The sequence below is a fragment of the Microtus oregoni genome, unplaced genomic scaffold (assembly GCF_018167655.1).
Source record: "Microtus oregoni isolate MIOR12 unplaced genomic scaffold, Mior012 000035F_ref0000213, whole genome shotgun sequence".
Classification (NCBI taxonomy): domain Eukaryota; kingdom Metazoa; phylum Chordata; class Mammalia; order Rodentia; family Cricetidae; genus Microtus; species Microtus oregoni.
Genome location: NW_024543094.1, coordinates 12,658,776 through 12,678,558, shown reverse-complemented (window position 1 = coordinate 12,678,558; position 19,783 = coordinate 12,658,776). Strand labels below are relative to the sequence as shown.

General features: G+C 37.2%; 1 protein-coding gene across 1 annotated transcript; it reads left to right on the top strand.

Annotated features, from left to right (window-relative positions):
* Positions 1-3,325: 3,325 nt before the first annotated feature.
* Positions 3,326-19,470, top strand: LOC121432587 (prostaglandin-E(2) 9-reductase-like). The gene is made up of 9 exons (XM_041630637.1): positions 3,326-3,474; positions 6,971-7,138; positions 8,133-8,249; positions 10,513-10,590; positions 10,966-11,088; positions 14,405-14,514; positions 15,031-15,196; positions 17,795-17,877; positions 18,847-19,470. Exons 1-9 carry the CDS (start codon positions 3,394-3,396, stop codon positions 18,887-18,889), a joined length of 969 nt encoding a protein of 322 aa, XP_041486571.1. The 5' UTR covers positions 3,326-3,393; the 3' UTR covers positions 18,890-19,470.
* The last annotated feature ends 313 nt before the right edge of the window (positions 19,471-19,783 follow it).

The following is a 19,783-nucleotide window of genomic DNA, read 5'->3' as shown; positions in this document are numbered from 1 at the left end:
CAAGGAAGTCTGGAATTGGACACAGGGTACACTCTGTGCTTGACTCCAATTTAGAAAACTTTGTTATGACGTTAGTTTGTGCCTGTGGCTATCAGGCACTGTCACCTCAAATGTCATGCTGTTTCTAGCTGTGTACACAGATTAAAGGCTGAGCTCAGAACAAAGAACTTTGTAAAGTACTCTGGGTTGTGATAAGGGAAGAATTCTGTGCTAAAGGGAAGAGAAGAGGAAGAAACCAGAATAAACTTGGCCACTTCTGTCTTTATTATTCTATCTAAACTTTTTTTTCTATCTAACATCTCATGTTGCCTAGAGTGTCTTCTATATTTTCTAAGTAGCCAAGGTTTACCTTAATCTTGTGTTTCGTGCATGCTAGGATTATAGGCATGAATTAGTATATTTCTACTTCTCTAGTGGTAGAGATCAAACACAGGGCTTTGCACATGTGAGGACAGCACTAACCTAGACTCATCCCCAGACCCACTTCTGCCTTTAGGGGACCCAGATACATGGAAGGAAAGGCTGAACACAAGAGAGCTGACCTTCAATACCTCTGGAGTCAGTTCTGATGGGACAGATATAGAATATGTTGAATAGTGCTCGGGCTCAAAGTTCTAATCAGTTGTCTCTTTATATGTAGCATTTTCTGTAATGACTATCCATGGAATGGCTACCAAGTTTGATCCCACATATGGTGCCTTCTTCCTCTTGAAGGAGTCACAGAACCAGTAAGTATCAGAGTGCGCTTCAGCTATGAGGAAAATTATTCTTGGCCAAAGAATTGGAAAAGCAGGCACAAAAGGTCCACTGGAGAAGCAACAGTAAGTGAAAAGAAATGAAGGGAAGAAAAGGAAAAACATTAATGTTCAGGGTCACTGCTATACCAGTCAAGCATGGGCAGATTGGATTATGATGAAGTTGGCAGTCGTCTGAACTCAGACTACTTGGGCTAACCTTACAAGTCTTTTGTCCTTTTGTTATCATTTCTTCACAAGTAAGCAAGATTTGGGTGTAGAAGAATCCAGCCAAATCACGAGCATGTAATCAGGGCAGGGCAGAATTGAGTGAAATCATGCATGCAGTACAGATTAGAACATGCTGGAAAACAAAAAACCCTGTGGCTTCCTCTGTGTCAAGAGATGGTTTGTTTTTCTTCTTTGTCTGTGAAGCTTGGCGGAGTTGTCAAGGATTCAGTTCTGTCTTTGTACAATTGGTTGAACAACAGATGCTCATCTTAAGAGACTTAAGGAATTTTGAGTCTTACAAGAGAGGAGAAAAAAAGGACCGAAGGAAGGGACAAAGGAGGAGATAGGAAAGCAGAAAAAGAAAGGAAGGAGCGCAGATGAAATACTGATTACTTGAGTCTCAAGTAATACAACAATCCTGTATTTCAAATAATTAATAGCTCCTACTTTCTCTGACCTCATTCCTATAGAAGAGTTGTCAGACCTGCTTGGCAAGGTCTTAAGACCTGGACATATCTAGATTTACTGCAGAGCAGAAGGGGCTTTGGATTTATTTAAAACAATCCCTGTATGCAAAGCAATTTACTCTTGTGCACACTAGTCCTATATAGGTGCTATGAATGCAGGACAATAGGCAAAAATGGCAGGTGACTCCCCACCACAGTAAATCTGTAGACAGAGTGAGTGGGATATGATGATCTTTCATTTGACTGACAATCTGAATCTAAAGAAAATGAAAGAATGAGAAGAAGAAATAGGACCCTCTTGCTGAACATAGACCTTGATGGATGAAGCAAGAAGTTCCTTCATTGTGGTGTTTAGGTTTTCCTTGTGAATTAGTCACAAGCAGTAAACACATGGGCAGTTACCTGAAGTACATTTTAAGTATGAACTAACCTCCTAGGGAAGCTTGAGCTTCTGCACTAACAGTGAAAGGTGATATCAGCTTCTCCCTAGCAGAAATGTAGACAGAGAGAAGCGAATATGTAGCTAACATTTGGACTGACAAGATGGCTGAGTGTGCAAGGATGCTTGTCGTACCAGCCTGGAGTTCAACCCCTAGGATCCAATATGTGTGTAGTGTGCTTTTAGTGTGTGTGTGTGTGTGTGTGTTTGTGTGTGTGTGTGTGTGTGTGTGAGAGAGAGAGAGAGAGAGAGAGAGAGAGAGAGAGAGAGATTTAGTGAGTAAGTGAATGTGAGTGTGTGAGAAGGTGAATCAGTTTGTAGTAATGCATTCCCCATATGTCGGTACGTGTATTCTCTGTGTTTTAGTTGTGAAGTGTGTGTATTTGTGATTGTATTTGTATTTCAGTGTGTGACTATTATTCTCTAACTATGCATTGTAAAGTGTGTGTTTATATGAATGAATGTTTGTGATTATAAGTGTGTGAGTGTGAGCATGCCAGTATGCTAACATGTGTGTTTGAGTGTGTTGTGGGACTCGGTGTTAAGTGTGTGTCTCAGTAACTGAAAGTGATTGTATACATTTGTGAACAAATGTGATTTATGTGTATTTGAGTATATGTGTTTTGTCTATGTACGTATGTTTTTGATGTGTGCATGTATACATGTGTGATGGGGTGTGTGCACATGTGTGTAGATGTGTTATATGTACATTACTTGAACGTATATGTGTGTTCTGTGTATGTGCTTAGTGTGTTTAGGTTTATTCATATGCAGTAGTATATGCATGTGTGGTGTATGAACATGTGTGGACCAGAGGAGAATTGTGAGTGTACTGTTCTGTTACTCTCTGCCTTAATTGTTTGAGACAGAGTTTCTTGCTGGAGCTGGAACCAGACCTTCTGGCCAGCATCCCAGTGAGCCTCGTGTGTCCCTACCTGGCAGCTCTAGGAATATAGGCATACAGCCACACCCAGACTTTTATGTAGGAGCTGGAATCTGAGCTGGGGTCCTCATCTTGTACAGCAGTGATCCTAGTCACTGAGCCATATACCCACCTCCCATTTCTTTAATTCTCTAAATGTGACTGTGTGTGTGGTATGTGATAGCTTACTCTTTTTATAGTGTATAACCAAGAAGGGGCTTCATCATGGCCAGAAAAACACGAGTTCAAACAAGGGAATAGGTGTAGAGAGGTTTTCAATGTAACAAATGGCCAGTAATTGTTCAATTAATTTTCTGTTTGAAGACAATTTGTGGGAGAGTATAATGAGAAAATTTTATAAAGACTAAATAATGTATCAGTATATAGTACTTTACTCAGATTCTTTTTCTTATGAAATCATTGAGCTGGTACCAGTTTTCAGAGGCATGTGAGCTGTGTTACCTTCCTCCCCACATCCTGCTGTCTAAAGGTTGGACAGGAAATGAGTAATGATTAAACTTACACCCCACAGTTGCAGTGTATCTTCCTGTTACTCAGCACCCAGTAACAGCAAGGAAAACAGAAGTGGAGCATTCCAGAATGAATCCCAAACTCTGTGCAGAGCTAAATGATGGCCACCACATTCCTGTTCTTGGTTTTGGAACCTATGCCCCAGAAGAGGTAAGGATGGTGGTTTTGGAGTTCAGAAGGAAGCAGACAGGTCTAGTGGGAGCTGAGAGTTTGACCATGAGAATAAGGACTGTAATTCCTAGCTCTGTCTTCACATTCAGTTTCAAGACTGAAACAAGTCTGTTTTCTACTGGGTGCAATAGATAAAACTCAATAACAACCCTCACTGCATAAAGTCTGGGTAAAGGCTTGTACATGATACTAAGTGTCTTGTATCTCATATATTTTCAGAATTTGTTGAAAAATGTATATTTAGATCACATCCTCTCTATTTAATGAATTCTGTTACAAAGTTTTCTGAGTTTCCTATGTACCCCGGATAGTAATAATTTTCCAGATAATACATTATTTTTTGCATTACTGTGGTCAGAATACCTCATAGAACTCAAAGAAGAGATTGGTGGGTGGTTTTTCTTTCTTTTTTGGATTTAGCTTATGGTCCCAAGCTCCAATTTGCTGTTGCTTGGCCAGCTTTGCCTGAGCAGAACATCAAGGTGGTGGTGGTGCTTGTGGGGTATGTGGAGGCAGCTGCTTCTCTTTCTATTCTTGGTGGAAGAGAAGCAAAGGGAGGAGCTAGGGCCAGCATGCATTCCAAGCATGCAGTCCCAGGCTCCTACTTCCTCCAATTGAATCACACCCCTACTTTCTGCCACTCCCCAACACAGAAATAAAATGAAGAGATTAATCTAATGATCTGGTCAGAGTCCTCTTCATCTAATTACCTCTGTAAATGCCAACACAACACACCCGGATTTTTTTTTTTGGTTCTTTAAAAAAATTCAAATCAAGCCACCAAAGTGAATATTCATAGAAAAACATTTGGCAATGATTTCCTTCTTATCTGTAGGAAATTTCTTCATTCTGTTATTCCCTTGCTGCAAACAAACCTTATACAAAGATCTACATGCTAGTAAGGAATACTGAGAGTAGACAAATAGTCTTCTCCATTGTAGAAGACAGTGATTGGTCATCCAAAACCCAGTGGTCAGCCCTGAAAAATATATGTATGATTAACATTATACAGACTGAGCATATTATATTTAAGAATTTATGTATATAAATATATTCATGTAATGACAATGAAGAAAGAAGCATCAATACAAAAGAGAGCAGGGAGGGATACATGTGAGGGTTTGTAGGGAGGAAAAGGCAGGGATAAATGTAGAAGCTATATTATAATCTCACAGTTAAAAATTAACAAATCATACACTTTAATTTTATCCCCAAAAATTAAAAAAAATATTTCTTAAGTATAGATGATTTTATTTATGTATTTTTGTTTCTATGTTCTTTGCATTGAGGACATGTATAAAAGATGTTACCTACATTAATGATTTGAAGGCTTGCTCTGTGCTTTCTTTTTTTGATGTCATTGTTTCAGGATAATACAATGTTGCTTTGCTTATTATGGCTCGGTAGCATGTTTTGAAATTTAAGATTACAATGAGATAATGGTTCACCTTAGATTGTCTGTTAAAAATGGACATCAGAAAACAAACACTGATGGAATGCTGAAAGAGCAGAACTCTCAAGCTTCCTAATGGGAATGTAAATTTGTACAAACACTAAAGAAGACAATATATAAATTCCTAAAATTAAAATTTTTGTATGATCTACCCATAACCTCGTTCAACTGTACAAAGGAAATAAAGTCAGTATATTGGAGTGATAGATGCAGTCCCATTAGTAACAAATATGAGTTTAACTTAGGTGCTTATCAAACAGTGAATTATTAAGATGTTGCATGCACGCATGCATGCACACACCACACACACACAAAGTATTGAGAATCCACAAAGAAAAAAATAATTCTTACCATTTTTATAAACTGCATGAATTAGAGGACATTTTAAAAATAAATGAATCACAGAAACCAAATAAAACGCCACTTTTATGAAAGCTCATTTTTGACTGAAATGTAGAATAGTGATTATTAGGTTGGACATAGGTACAAAAACACAGATAAGGATTAAATTGTGGCATATCAATAGAATGTTGACTATATTTTATGGTGATATATATTTCAGTAAAGGGGATTGAACCTAAGCCCTGGAGCATGCTATGTAAATATTCTATCATGGAAAGAAGTTATATAAAGCATCACCAGGCTTAACAAAAAGACCTACATTTTGAGATATGATCTCATTGTGTTGCTTACTCAGTCCTTGAACTCAGGAATCTCCTGCCTCAACTTGTGCCACCAGGTCTACTTTTATTTTATTAATATGTGGAGGAGAGTAACTCAAAGATCTTAAATGTAATATGAAGAAGAGAGAAATGTCCTTTGCACTAATTTGATGAGTGCATGTGATATACATTGATCAAAATACTTCAACCCCATGACATGTCTAATTGTAGCCAACCTCTTCATTATACCGCCAATGAACCATCTTTCCTCATTTCTACCATTTCCCAATGATATAATCAAATCATAAATTAACTGAGGATTGACCTCCTAGTGAGGTTAAAGTCCTTCTGTTTCAATCACTTGATCCATCAGGGGACAATTAAGATTAAAACTATAACATTCTGTGCCTGGCTCCAAAAAGATTATCTCTACATAGTAACACAAGTTCATTTATTCCATTTTAAAGAGACCCTCAAATATCAACAGCCCCAGCAAAGGCCCAAATTCAAGTCTCCTCTGAGCATCAAGCAAAGTTACTTAAATAGTTCCGTTTATATATCTTAAAAGTAATTCTTATGATTAAATCTATATCCTGGCCTAATACACTTTAATGCTAGAATTTACTTCAGTCATACAGAAAGAGTGGTTGGAGAATGAATTAAGACAGGATCCTGCTATGTGTTACAGTGTTTATTTTAAAACTAGATACTGTTGACAGCTGGCAATATTAATTATTACCATTTCACAATAGAGAAGAACAGCCATATTTTTAACTGTTTGCATAAAAAGCAGAAGTTTTGAAGGTCTGCTTTGCTTGGGAGAGTACATTTTAGAGTGTACTGACAGGGGATGTCTATATAAATCCTCAGCTAAATAATTAGGAATTGAGGCTCTCAATAGATTTCCTGCGAACAATGAATACATGTATACTCGAAGTGCAACGTGAGGGGAGTTTGTGTGTTTGTGTGACTTCTCCAGGGGAAATGTTCGATACTGTTCCTCTTGCTGTGCACATTGTCTTTGGGTTGTTTTACTTTATAACCTTATTCTATAAATAACAAGCACTGTTACAGCTGTATACTGAGTTCTGGGAATCCTCCCAGCAGATCACTGAACCTGGAAGAGTCCCTGAAGACCTTGGATGGCAGTGATTAATGAATGTCTCAGTCTGAAGACTTGGCTCAGATGCCGAATTCTCATTATGTGAGAGGATAAGGGCCGGGCAAACCTGAGAAGATGCAACACCCCTAAAACTCACTTTAACACAGCAGAAACTTGTGGTTTTGTAAAGTAACTAGCTGTTTCAGAATTAATTCAATCACACAGATCTCAAGATATTCCCTATGGTTGCTTTTCTAGGTTCCTAAGAGTATGGTTACAGAGGCCACCAAGATGGGTATAGATGCTGGATTTCGCCATATCGATGCAGCTTATATGTACCAAAATGAGGAAGAAGTAGGGCTGGCCATCCGTGACAAGATTGCTGATGGTACTGTGAAGAGAGAAGATATATTCTACACTTCAAAGGTATTGTACACATATGGTATGCTGTTGTGGAAATGAATGAAATGCTAGTATGATTTGACCAGTAATTGAATTAGGCATATTAGTCTACTGTTTAATTACATATGCTAAACTGGTGTTGAAAACAGAGGAAGCTAATGGATCGCTGCTCACCACTGTGTTTGAATTTGTAACCTTAGGGTAAAATTTTGTTATTTTGATTCTCACCTAAAAACAGTGTGATTTAACATGGACATAACTATGATAAGACTGGCATTTTAGAACAATCTCATATTTTATCTCTTGAGTGACAAATATTACTTAAGTTTCTTAACATCCATTTTCACTTTCATTGGTGATACAGAAGAATAAAAATTTGCGTCCTGGGGGCTGGAGCGATGGCTCAGAGGTTAAGAGCACTGGCTGCTCTTCCAGAGGTCCTGAGTTCAATTCCCAGCAATCACATGGTGGCTCACAACCATCTGTACTGAGATCTGGTGCCCTCCTCTGGCGTGTGGGCATACATCGAGGCAGAATGTTGTATACATAATAAATAAATAAATCTTTAAAAAAAAATTGCATCCTAAGTATCTCATAAAACATTGATAGAGTCTTGTATTATGTCTAATATATGTTAAAATATCAAAAATACTTCCTTTCACTTATGTAAATGATAGGAATATTAACTCTTTCCCATTGACTGAATGAGTGAAAGGATAAGAGAGAAACCTCCTTTGTAAACTCTTGTGAAATATAACTCAGAGCATGATTGTTATTATTATTATATCCAATGTTACTCAAGTATTAATTTTCCTATTGATTGACCAATACACCTCAGGTATGTATCAGACTTGACATTAACATATTAGACAATGGAAAACTTAAGTCTAGACAGAGTATTTTTGCTCTGGGGTCACTAGTTTCTGACCAGTTGAAAAAGACTCAATTTTGGGTAAAAGAAGTCCACAAATTTGGGCAGTGTGTTCACGTATCACAGCTCTCACTCTAATAATTGCAGCTCCCCTCCACGTGCCATAGGCCAGAACTGGTCCGGGTTTGTTTGGAAAAGTCACTGAAAAAGCTTCAGCTGGACTATGTTGACCTCTATCTTATTCATTTCCCAGTGGCAATGAAGGTAAGCAGTCAACATCTTCATACCTATTTCACTCCAGTGCTCAGCATGAACTTTAATTTCGCTGCTGATTTGTTTAGATAAACTGATAAAAATTTAAATGCGGAAAAATTTGGAACCCAAATCACATTAGATTGATGGATTTGGAAAAGTCTTTAGAAATTCTCTGTTTATAGGGTTTTCCTTTGTTCTATCTTTTCCCATTGGTAGTAAATATGGTTTGATCATGGTTGTTTATATTGAATGCCTTATCTGCACCTTCTAGTGAAAAATTCATCATGAAAATAAATATGCTTGGATCTATCCTCACTTCAGACTGTGGTTCTTTTACATTTAATATTTTTATGTTAATCTCTTTAGCTTTGATCTTTTTTTTTAAAAAAAAAGGGACTGGCTTTGAACCTGCTGTGTTACCAAGGCTAACACTGAGTCCACATCCTTTGGCCTCCATATGCTAGTATTGTAGATATGTGTACTCAAGACCACTGATCTCTCTCTGTTTTTTTTTTTATTATTATTTGCCTTTTGACATCTGAAAACTACACAAACCTAGGCAATGGCAAGCAGCAAGATTATTTTAATGAATAAAGTGCAGTGTCTTACTTAGGAGATCATACCTATTTTTGAACGGGTCCTAGCTGTGTTGATCTGTTGGCCTCCTTTGAAGGCTTTGATTACCTTTCCTCAATTACCTGAGTGCCGGGATGACAGGTGTGTATCAACAGGTCTGGTGCATGCCGAATGGTTTGGAACGGTTTTTTTTTTTTAATTATCTGGTTCTCATTGAGTAGTTCCTTAAAATCCATGACTTTATTTTATTATCTGTAAATGCAAATAAGAGTAATACCATATAACTCACAGAGAAAAAGTAGATTACATGAATTATATCGTGTCTGGAACATGGAGAGTACTTTTCAAATATGTTTTAATGTATGCAAAATAATCCTTAATAAAACAAATCTTAATCCATGCCTAGCAATAATGGAAATTTTACCCATCATGATATTGTTTAGTCAACGAAAATGATATTTGACTACTGATGTCTCCCCTGTGACTCAATCCCCTTTGAATGGCCATTGACATGCTGGACTAAGAATGATTTTTAAAAAAGCTTACAATTATACAGAAGATGATGGCAGACATAAGTCACAATATATTGAGAGACATTGCTTGAGGTTAAAAAATATATTTTCTCATTAGAATGTTTGATCTTAAGACATGGAAAACAGATTCCTCAGTAACTACATTTAGTGTTCTGCAAAGATCCGCATCCCCAAGAATTAATGGGTCACACTTCCTAGTCAGACCAAGGATTTGTCTATACTTTTGTCTGTCATTAACAGGGCTGCAAATGGAAGCCCTCCCTGTGAGGAATTTCTGTGTGTTCAGCAATTTACAGATGATAGTTGTTACTACTGATAGTGGTTTTTATTCTGACCTAGTTATTGTTGAATATAGAGAAAATTAATCTAAAGAGATATTCTGATCACAGTGTCTTAGCTACTTCCCTAGTTCCATGTTTTCTTTTTTTCCTTAGTTCATACTTCTTATAACTGAAAAAAGTCTACAGACCCAGAATTTATTCATTTATTTACTTGCTTATTTTTGAGACAAGGTTCCATGTAGCCCATCAAGTAGTGAAGGATGACCCTGAAATTTTCATCCTTCTACCTTCATTTCTTAAGACCTGAAATTACAGCCATGTACCACCATATTTTAAATGTAGAGCTGGTGACTGAACCTAACTAAGGCCTTGAGAATACTATATTGAACACTCTATATTTCTACCAGCTAAGTTGTATCCCAGTCCCTTGGTGGACAAGTGTTTAGCTGTTGTGTCTAACCTCTGACCTTTGAAATGCTCAGGCAAAGTAACACTGATGAGAACACTGATTCTGTAACCATGTTAAGACTACAATTTCTTATTTACTAGGGATCATGACCTTTGAAACTAGTGACCTTTTCAACAATAGATGTTCCTTCAGGGTCTATCACACTGGTATTAAACAATAATGCAAGACAAATAGTATAACTGTAGAGATCTGGGAAATTTTGTGAATTAACACATATAATAGATGTGAGAAAATAAAAGAAATCTGTTACTTTATATATTCACTACAACTTCATATGCAAAGCCTTTTGCCGATGTAAATTGTGGCATGCTGGTCTGCCTAACCTATGGAGTAGCCTTCTGTGTACTAGGGAACATGGCAATGTGGAAGTCATGGCATTGGTGAAACGGTGACAATGACTGTTTATATTCCAGCCAGACAACAATCTTAATCCAACAGTTGAAAATGGGAAATTATTATTTGACACAGTGGATCTCCGTGACACTTGGGAGGTAAGTACTTGGAATACAGAGCACAGGGGAAGTTAAGAGAGGGAGTCAGGTCTCATCACATGTGAGAGTCAGATATGGATCTTTAGATCATGAAACACATGATCTTTTCTAGGGTTATTTTGCAGTTGCAGGTAGGACAGCATAATTGGAATATATTGGAGACTACTGGAAAAGTATTGGGAGAAATACGTTTCAATATATGATTTCTTAGGTGACCCAAGGCATTCATTCTGTCTTTATCTTCTGCCTGTATTTTAAGCTGGTTTCTCTCTTTTTAATAATTAGTGCATATGTTTTATTTTCCTTTCTTTGTATTTATTACCATCTCCAGCCACTTTCATAAATTATTTTTTTATCAACTTTCCCCTGACCCAGGCCATGGAGAAGTGTAAGGATGCAGGGTTGGCCAAGTCCATTGGGGTGTCCAACTTTAACCGCAGGCTGCTGGAGATGATCCTGAACAAGCCAGGGCTCAAGTACAAGCCTGTGTGCAACCAGGTGAGCATCTACGGTATTTTTTCTTCTGCTCTTCATTCTTTTCTTTTTTTATTACTAGCCACAATCCTCTTCTCTTATTTACCTGAACTTCGTGGAGCAGAGAATGCTGATTGTATTTCTGCTTGGTTGTTTGTGGAAAAGCCTGGGAGCCACAGTGCTTCTGTGCACGCAAGAATATGGAAATGTAAAAGTATTCAAGGAGGGTCGCACTGGGTAATACAGAAAAATGACTAAGAGCTGCAAGAATGAAAGCCAGGGAGGGGCTAGAGCAATGGCTTGGTCATTAAGCGTGATGACTCCTCTGAAAGAGGTTCATTTCCCAGCACCCAAATGGCAGCTCATAAGTCCATTTCTAGGGGACCTGACTTCCTCTACATGAGCTTAATTCTGACTTTGTAGGGAAAGTTTTATAATGTTCCTTCTCTTTCTAGTTTACACAACAGTTTGAGGAGCATTGGTGTCAGTATCTTGTCTTGGTTGCTTTCTATTGCTCTGATAAAAGGCCATGACCAAAAGAAACTTGGAGAGTAATGTGTTTATTTCATTTTGCAACTTATAGTCCTTCACTGAGGGAAGTCAGGGCAGGTTCTTGCAAGCAGAAACCTGGAGTCAGGAACTGAGGCTGAGACCGTAAGGAAGACTGCTTACTGACTTGCTCCCGTGGCTTGCTCATCCTGCTTTCCTATACACTTCAGTACCACCTGCCCCTGGTGGTGTCTTCTCGTGACATCAATCATTCATCAGGAAAATGGCATACGGATTTGCCTACAGGCAACCAATAGAGGCATTTTCTCAACAGATACTCCTATTTCTAGATAACTCTAGCTTGTGTCAAGTTCACAAATGCTAACCTGAACATTTCTCTTTAAAGGTGTGGTCGAATTCAGTACTGAATCCTTCTGGGCCTGGGTTTCTACTCGTTTACATTAGTTGGATTGCTATTATCGATTTTGTCAATTGTTTACATATTTTCACTTACTTTGGTAAGACATATGTGTCTAAGGATTTGCTTACTTCTAGATTTTCCAGCTTTTTAGGATGTAAATTCTCAAATTATGCTGTAACAATCCTCTGGATTTCATTGTGTCTGTTGTAGCTTCCTCTCTATCTTCTATAATTTTAATAATGTGGTCTCTCATCTCTTCTTGTTATTCAGAGAAGGTTTTTTTTTAAAGATGTTTTCTTTTGCTTCAATTATTACTCTCCTGTCAGGTGATGTCTATGGGGAAGTCATGTTTTAACACAGGATTTCCCATAATTGAAAACTATTTCATACATCTCTTAGTATATTTTTGCCTGAATTATCTGTTTTACTGGGGTGTTTCCGAGGTTAATTTTTTATTTTAAGATACTTGTTTGGTTTTTTCTTCATTGGATTCTGAAAGTATGGAATATTTACATATTAGAGTACTACTCAGCAGTAAAGGGCATTGACTTCTTGAATTTTGCATGCAAATGGACGGAAATAGAAAACACTATCCTGAGTGAGGTAAGACCCAAAAAGAGGAACATGGGATGTACTCACTCATATTTGGTTTCTAGTTATAAATAAAGGACATTGAGCCTATAATTAGTGATCCTAGAGAAGCTAAATAAGAAGGTGAACCCAAATAAAAACATATAGGCATCCTCCTGAATATTAACCTTCATCAGGTGATGAAAGGAGACAGAGACAGAGACCCACATTGGAGCACCGGACTGAAATCTCAAGGTCCAAATCAGGAGCAGAAGGAGAGAGAGCAGAGCAAGGAACTTAGGACTATGAGGGGTGCACCCACACACTGAGACAATGGGGATGTTCTATCGGGAACTCACCAAGGCCAGCTGGCCTGGGTCTGAAAAAAGCATGGGATAAAACCGGACTCGCTGAACATAGCAGACAATGAGGACTACTGAGAACTCAAGATCAATGGCAATGGGTTTTTGATCCTACTGCACGTACTGGCTTTGTGGGAGCCTAGGCAGTTTGGATGTTCACCTTACTAGACCTGGATGGAAGTGGGTGGTCCTTGGACTTCCCACAGGGCAGGGAACCCTGATTGCTCTTTGGGCTGACTAGGGAGGGGGACTTGATTGGGGGAGGGGGAGGGAAATGGGAGGCGGTGACAGGGAGGAGGCAGAAATCTTAAATAAATAAATAAATCTCTATAAAAAATAAAATTTTGATTAAGAAGTGAAAATGAACCACAGCTATCCCTAAGTAATGGGGTAAGCCTCATTTTTCCTTAGTTATCAATGACCTGAGGGAATTTCTACTTTGATAGCAGCACAGTAGAGACAGATATCTGTGTTGTCTGTCTGTGTGTATGTATTTGTTACTATGTAATTATTATATATGTTTACACATACATTCCTGAACACATAAAGTACATCTTGCTGATTTTTTGTAATGTTATTTGTATGCATGTATTCAAAGATGACCATGTGACATTGTATAAACAATTTGTACGATCTTCTCTTGGAGGGTTGTGTGTGTGTGTGTGTGTGTGTGTGTGTGTGTGTGGGTGTGTTTTTTGGGATAGAGTTTCTTTGTGTAGCCCTGGCTGTCCTGGAACTCACTCTGTAGAGCAGATTGGCCTCAAACTCACAGAGATCTACCTGCTTCTGCCTCCCAAATTTTGGGGTTATAAGGCATGCACCACCACCGTTCGGCACTCTGGGGATTTTTAAAACACAATTAAATTCTTTTTTGTGTGTATGTATATGAATATTGTCTGTCTGTCTCTGTCTCTGTATCTCTCTATGTGTGTCCATGTGTATGTCCATGTGTGGCTGTGTGTGTAGGCAGGCATGAATGCAATGGTGTCTGTGTGGAGGTCAGAGGACAACCTTGTGGAGTTGGCTTTCTCCTTCCAGCTTTATGTGGGTTCTGTAATAGAACTTAGCTCACCAGGCATGCATGGCAAGCTCTTTCATCCCCTTGCCAACCCCTGATTGCTTTGATGCCCAAATATACCCAAATGTCACCAGCAGAATCCCTACAAATTTACTCTTTTGTCCTTCATACCTGCCCTCATGTGTTTTCAGCCAAATTCTTGCTTTATTGTGGAATTCAAATCCAAGGCTTGATGAGCTTATTCTCTGTGCCCTATCTGTACTTCATATTTTCTCATTGTATCTGCATTCAGTGGTCCAGTCAGTTCACCTCAGGGATGTTTTTAGTTTTTAAAAGAGGATCATTACTTGAAGTTGAGATTTTCTACTCATATTTTACATATTGTAGACTTTTCCACTTCTTTTACTTATAAGGACTTCTTTTTCCTGGATATTTGAGGTTTTCTATAATCTGAAATCTTTCTGTCTTGTTCATCTACAGGTAGAATGCCATCCATATCTCAACCAGAGCAAGCTCTTGGACTACTGCAAGTCAAAAGACATTGTTCTGGTCGCCTATGGTGCTCTAGGAACCCAACGATATAAGAACTGGTAATGAGAATTGTAACTAAATCATACCTAAAAAGCACAAATAAAATAGTTTCAGTCTTGAAATCCCAAGTTTTCTGGAATTACCTCAACAGGATGGGGAGGACAATCTACAGTTGATGAGGAAAGCCTTGTTAACCAATAATCTTTAAGATGCGGAACCTAGTTTAGCCATGGCTGTCTGGTACCCAGAGATAACCTAAACACCACCAATGTGCACTCTCTGTGTAGCTTTCCCCGTGGTCCAGGAAAGCCTGGATCTTCCATTCCTGTGGCATATAAGCTTTCCCCTTATAATAAATAAAATATATTTGTCTATCTTTAAGGTAGCCTGGTTATTTCCATATCTAGGTAACATCAACATACAATTCTGAAAATGTTCCAGATGATGCTAGTATTACTGATTTTGGAGTCATATTTTAACAGTCCTAGGTCCAGAGTGAGCAAATCCATGTGTTTTGTAAGACTCCTAACACGTCAAATCTTAACCTCAAGTAGTTAACATTCCTTTCTTTTTAGGGTAGATGAGAATGCGCCATATCTTTTGGAAGATCCAATTCTTGGTGCTATGGCTGAGAAGCACAAAAGAACTCCAGCCCTAATTTCCCTCCGTTATCTACTGCAGCGTGGGATTGTGGTTATTGCCAAGAGTTTCAATGAGAAGCGGATCAAAGAGAATATGAAGGTGAAGAAAAGACTACGGGCATCGGGGCGCCTGTGTAGTGTTTCTCCCTTGAAGGCTTGTTTGCAAGCTTCCAGTATCCTGGTGTCAGGCAACTGTGCCTGGCATTCTGTAGGCATATGTGTTTCAATTGTATGCATGAGCATTTTCTTCTCTATAATAGCACTCTGGGTTCATGGCTGTAGAGGATTAAAACTGCCTTTGTTTCCTCTTTAAGATAACAATGTGCTCTGTAGTCTTGTATACACGCACACCTTTCATTCATTCTCTGGAGTGAGGTTATCAGACTGTGTGATTTTCAACCTTCATTAAAAATTTACTTTATATGTCCTTGATGCTCATAAAGAATAGTCATCATATATTGATTCACTCTGTGGATTGTCTTTATTTTCATGTAGGACAATACTGTTACCTGTAGTAGTTGTCTAGTAAACCAGTTGCAAGGTACAAGTTTACAACAAAGAAATTAATGCTATTGTTCTTTCTTGTCGTGTCTTTTTTCAGGCAGTCTCTCTGCAATCTAGGCTAACCTCAGACTCACTGTCCTCTGCTGTTAGCCTAGGATTACAAGAGCTAGGATTACAGGTGCGCTCCATATTCAGCTAGGACCGGATACTCGAAAACTCCTTTCATTTCTAAGCTTAACACTGCCACATTATCAATGTTTTCACGCTCTGTGGGTCATTATAAGTTACAGGCCCGGCAAACCTCAAGGGATGGGAGAGAGACATGATTCCATACAGGAAAAAAAAAACTTGCAAGTTCATATTACAAAAGTGTGTGTGTCCTCAGAAACTAGAAGAGTCGGGGGAAGGGGCACTTTACAGTCCATTCACCACATTTATGTATTCTCAATGTTTGCTTTTCAGATTCAGAATTGTTTGTTGAAGTATCTTTTTCATAGTTCATGCACGTTTTCATTAGTTTTATGATATATATTTATATGCTAGAATCTCTCCCTTACTGTGCTCACACCATTCATGACTTTACTTTGTGGTCAATGAATATTATTCTTTCCTATATGTGTAGCAAAATAAATTTTTTTACATTCTATACAAGTGATAATTTTTTTCCCAACTGGTCTTTATTTCAAAGCAAGTTTTTGAGTGCTATGTAAAATAGGGAAGGATGCAAAAAAATATGTAGTTTTTGTAAAATGTCACTTACACTTCTAGCCATAAAATTGACCCACTTTCTTTTAACTGTTGTGTTTGCTTTTCTCTTTTGTGATCATTGTATTAGAAAGTTGGTGTTTGATTTATTACTTCCAATTTTAGTCTTAGAGATTGAATCTAGAGCCCACACATGTTAGGCAATTTCTATAACACTGAGCTGTGCCACCATGCTTGCTTTATTACGATTTTTATGCTTTTTACTTAAATGTGTTTACGCTTATTGACTACATCTGGTCAGATAAAACTCGACATCACATTTTCCCAATGCTGCCTCATGCATTGAAACATGATCTATTTTTTTACATTGCAAGCTTTTAAATATGATTTAGGCATACATTTCTGAATTTTAGATCTTATTTAATATTATTAAGTAAATTTTTACTCTGTCCATTAAAGCATTTGTAAATATTCTGTCAGTTTGAACTTAATAATTTAGCTCAATTTTGATAATGTTCATTTTGCTTTGATAATGCTCCAATTTATGGAAGTTAGTTAAAAATAATAAATCGATACCTATTACTTAGATTCATCAACTAATACATTATGGATACTTTTGTTTCTGTTTCTTTCTTCCTCTATTTATAAAGAATGCATATTGAAGGGACCTCTCATGTTGATGGTTTAGTAATAACTGAAAATAATTTTGATGCTTTAAGTGTTGCAAATTTCAATAGTGACATCCTTTTTGAGCCTGCTTTTGGATCCCTTAAACAAATTATCATCTGTATTTGGGAAATTTCTGATTATATAAGAAAGGTTCATTTCTTTACATTCTAATCCTTCATTGATTGAATGTACAAAGCCTACTCTATCCATGCTAATTGTTACTAACTCATATGTTTTAAAGTGATCATGTTAGGTGTTGGTGGCACATTCTTGTAATCCCAGCACTCAGGAAGCAGAGGCAGGCAGATCTCTGTGAGTTCAAAGTGAGGCCAGCCTGGTCTACAGAGTGAATTCAAGGGCAGGGTCCAAAGCTACAGAGAAAGCCTATCTCAAATAAATAAATAAATAAATAAATAAATAAATAAATAAAATTAAAAAAAATAAAAAATTAAATAAAACATGATCATTAGGTTCCTCCAGGTCTTGCATACGATTGATCCTGTAATCTTTTCATTTGTCAATTTGGTTTCTTTTCCAGGCTCTTTTGAGATCTGATATTGCCTGTAGTAAAGTGAAATTTAAATATATTGTACATAGTAGTATACTTGCATTCATCTTTCATTTGGTATTCATTAATAGTTTTATTTGATCTTAGCAAAAGGCTGAGATTCATTTGCTTACTAACTTGTATTCTTTTTGTTGCTATTCTCTTAAAAGTCCTTTGGAAGCTCTTATCCCCAAAACCTTTAGTCTGATTAGCTTGTGTTTTTCAGATAGTCAAAGATATTGTCATTCTAAAATCTGTCTACTTATGTGACAGGTTTTTGAGTTCCAGTTGCCAGAAGAGGACATGGCAATTATCGATAGCCTGAACAAAAATTACCGATATTCTACTGCTAAAATGTAAGTACTGGAAAAAGCATTGCTCAATTTGTTTTATGATGTTGAATTTAATGTGGTATTTTAGAGTAGTCTTAATACTGGGTAATGGGGTCAGTGTGAGACAGGAGTTTTGGGGATTCTGGTCCCAAATTCTTCACAGAGATCTGTCTGGTTCATTAACAGGGTGCATGTAATCAGGGTTAGCTTGTATTGCTACATATGGGCTTCTGTACTTACTATTCCACAGTCGGAAGGTCAGCCAATATTGCTGACTTTATATCAACATATAAGCCACTATATTTGACAACTATATAGTGGATAGACATTGTGAATTTTATTGTAGCTTATTTAGAAGGATCCAAAAACCATCAAATTAGTTATTGTAGATAAATTATTTTTATCATTTTATATTTTGTCTTGTTTTTCAAGTGTAGAGACCTACAAAGTATGTAATGAGTTTCTTGGACATGGAAGTATATCTCATAATTTTGTCATTTTCATTTCTAATTAACTATAGTGTGTTATATATGATAGTTAGTGAGTTAAAGCTTATTGAATTATGAATTTTGGATTACCAGCACTAAACTTTATATACATACTTACATGTACAGTTATACATATATGTGTATATAAACACATACATATATATTTAGATAAATATCTATAAAAATGTTGTACACAAATCACTATCAGATTCTGTTTGCATTGAAATCTGGAATGAGGATGAGATACTGCTTTGGTAAACTGATGATGTAGGTGATGGAAAAGAATATGTTTCTTCATTTGAATATCAAAGTTCTTTTACCTTTCAGGAAGGAGAACTAGAGTGAAATAATTTAGTTTTGATCAACAAACAATTGCTATGCAGGCTTTTTGTGACAGTAAGATTGTAGCAAGCAAATATAAACCCTTTATTGTGATAGCAGTCAGAAGGAGAGTCATTCTCTCTACAGTCTAAACTTGTTCTATACGTTTTCTTTCTCATTACAGTACATCTGCCCACCCTGATTATCCGTATTCAGATGAATATTAAGCCTTTGTTGTGACATCACCTTGATGGTAGCAATATGGGAGGTGCCATTGATGCTGACTGGATATCACCTCTGGTCAATGTTGTGTGTCAGCCTATAATCAACCAGATCAAGAGAGATGGGTATAGTGTTTTTGTGATACTCTAAACGATGATATTTGACTCTATGAGGTGCAAGTATAGCACCACTATTGTCTTTCATTTGCGTAATTTGTTTCCCTCTGACTCATCTGAGCTCAAGGAAACTATAATTTGAATGTTGACGGAGAATGCTGTAGACAACCAGCTTTGAAGGATTAGCAATTGGGTGCATGGAATTAAGGTGATGAGAATTGGACAATCCTATCTGAGATATATGGGTAATTGATGGGTTTATCATATAGATAAAGAAAACTTTCCTCCCAAGAGCCAGAGTTGAGGGCTAAACCTAATGTCTTTCTTCAAATAAAGGGTATAGCACTGGCCCCACTGAGTACTGATTGAGAGGCTGAAAATCAAATTAACTGACAACTGAAAACTCCTAAATACTTGTTCTGTGTTCAACCTTCTTAGTTTTAAAAATAAACTTGGATTTGATACACATCATCTTTTCAAATACTTTATTTTTTGTGTGTTTATGAAGTATGTGATTGTAGGGACATGTGTTGGGGACCAGCCTTGACAAAAACACCTCTTTCCAGGGTAGCAGCATGGGGATTTAGATATCTGAATAAATAATATGAAGACACATGAAAATTAATAAAACGGAAACCATAGAATAGTACCAGGGAGGCAGTCTAGTGAATACTGAAATTGTCCATGTTTAATTTTCTATATACTTTTATACCCCAATCTAAAAGGGAGATGAAGGCAACAAACGATGTCTTTAACATGATACAATGGACAGCTTGAGCAGTT

What these genes read in the sequence shown, in the direction of transcription:
- LOC121432587 (XM_041630637.1), top strand. Translation starts at nt 3,394, where the DNA reads ATGAATCCCAAACTCTGTGCAGAGCTAAATGATGGCCACCACATTCCT. An exon ending in ACAAGCCTGTGTGCAACCAG is followed by an intron (nt 11,089 to 14,404) that starts GTGAGCATCTAC and finishes GTTCATCTACAG; the next exon opens with GTAGAATGCCATCCATATCT. An exon ending in ACCCAACGATATAAGAACTG is followed by an intron (nt 14,515 to 15,030) that starts GTAATGAGAATT and finishes CTTTCTTTTTAG; the next exon opens with GGTAGATGAGAATGCGCCAT.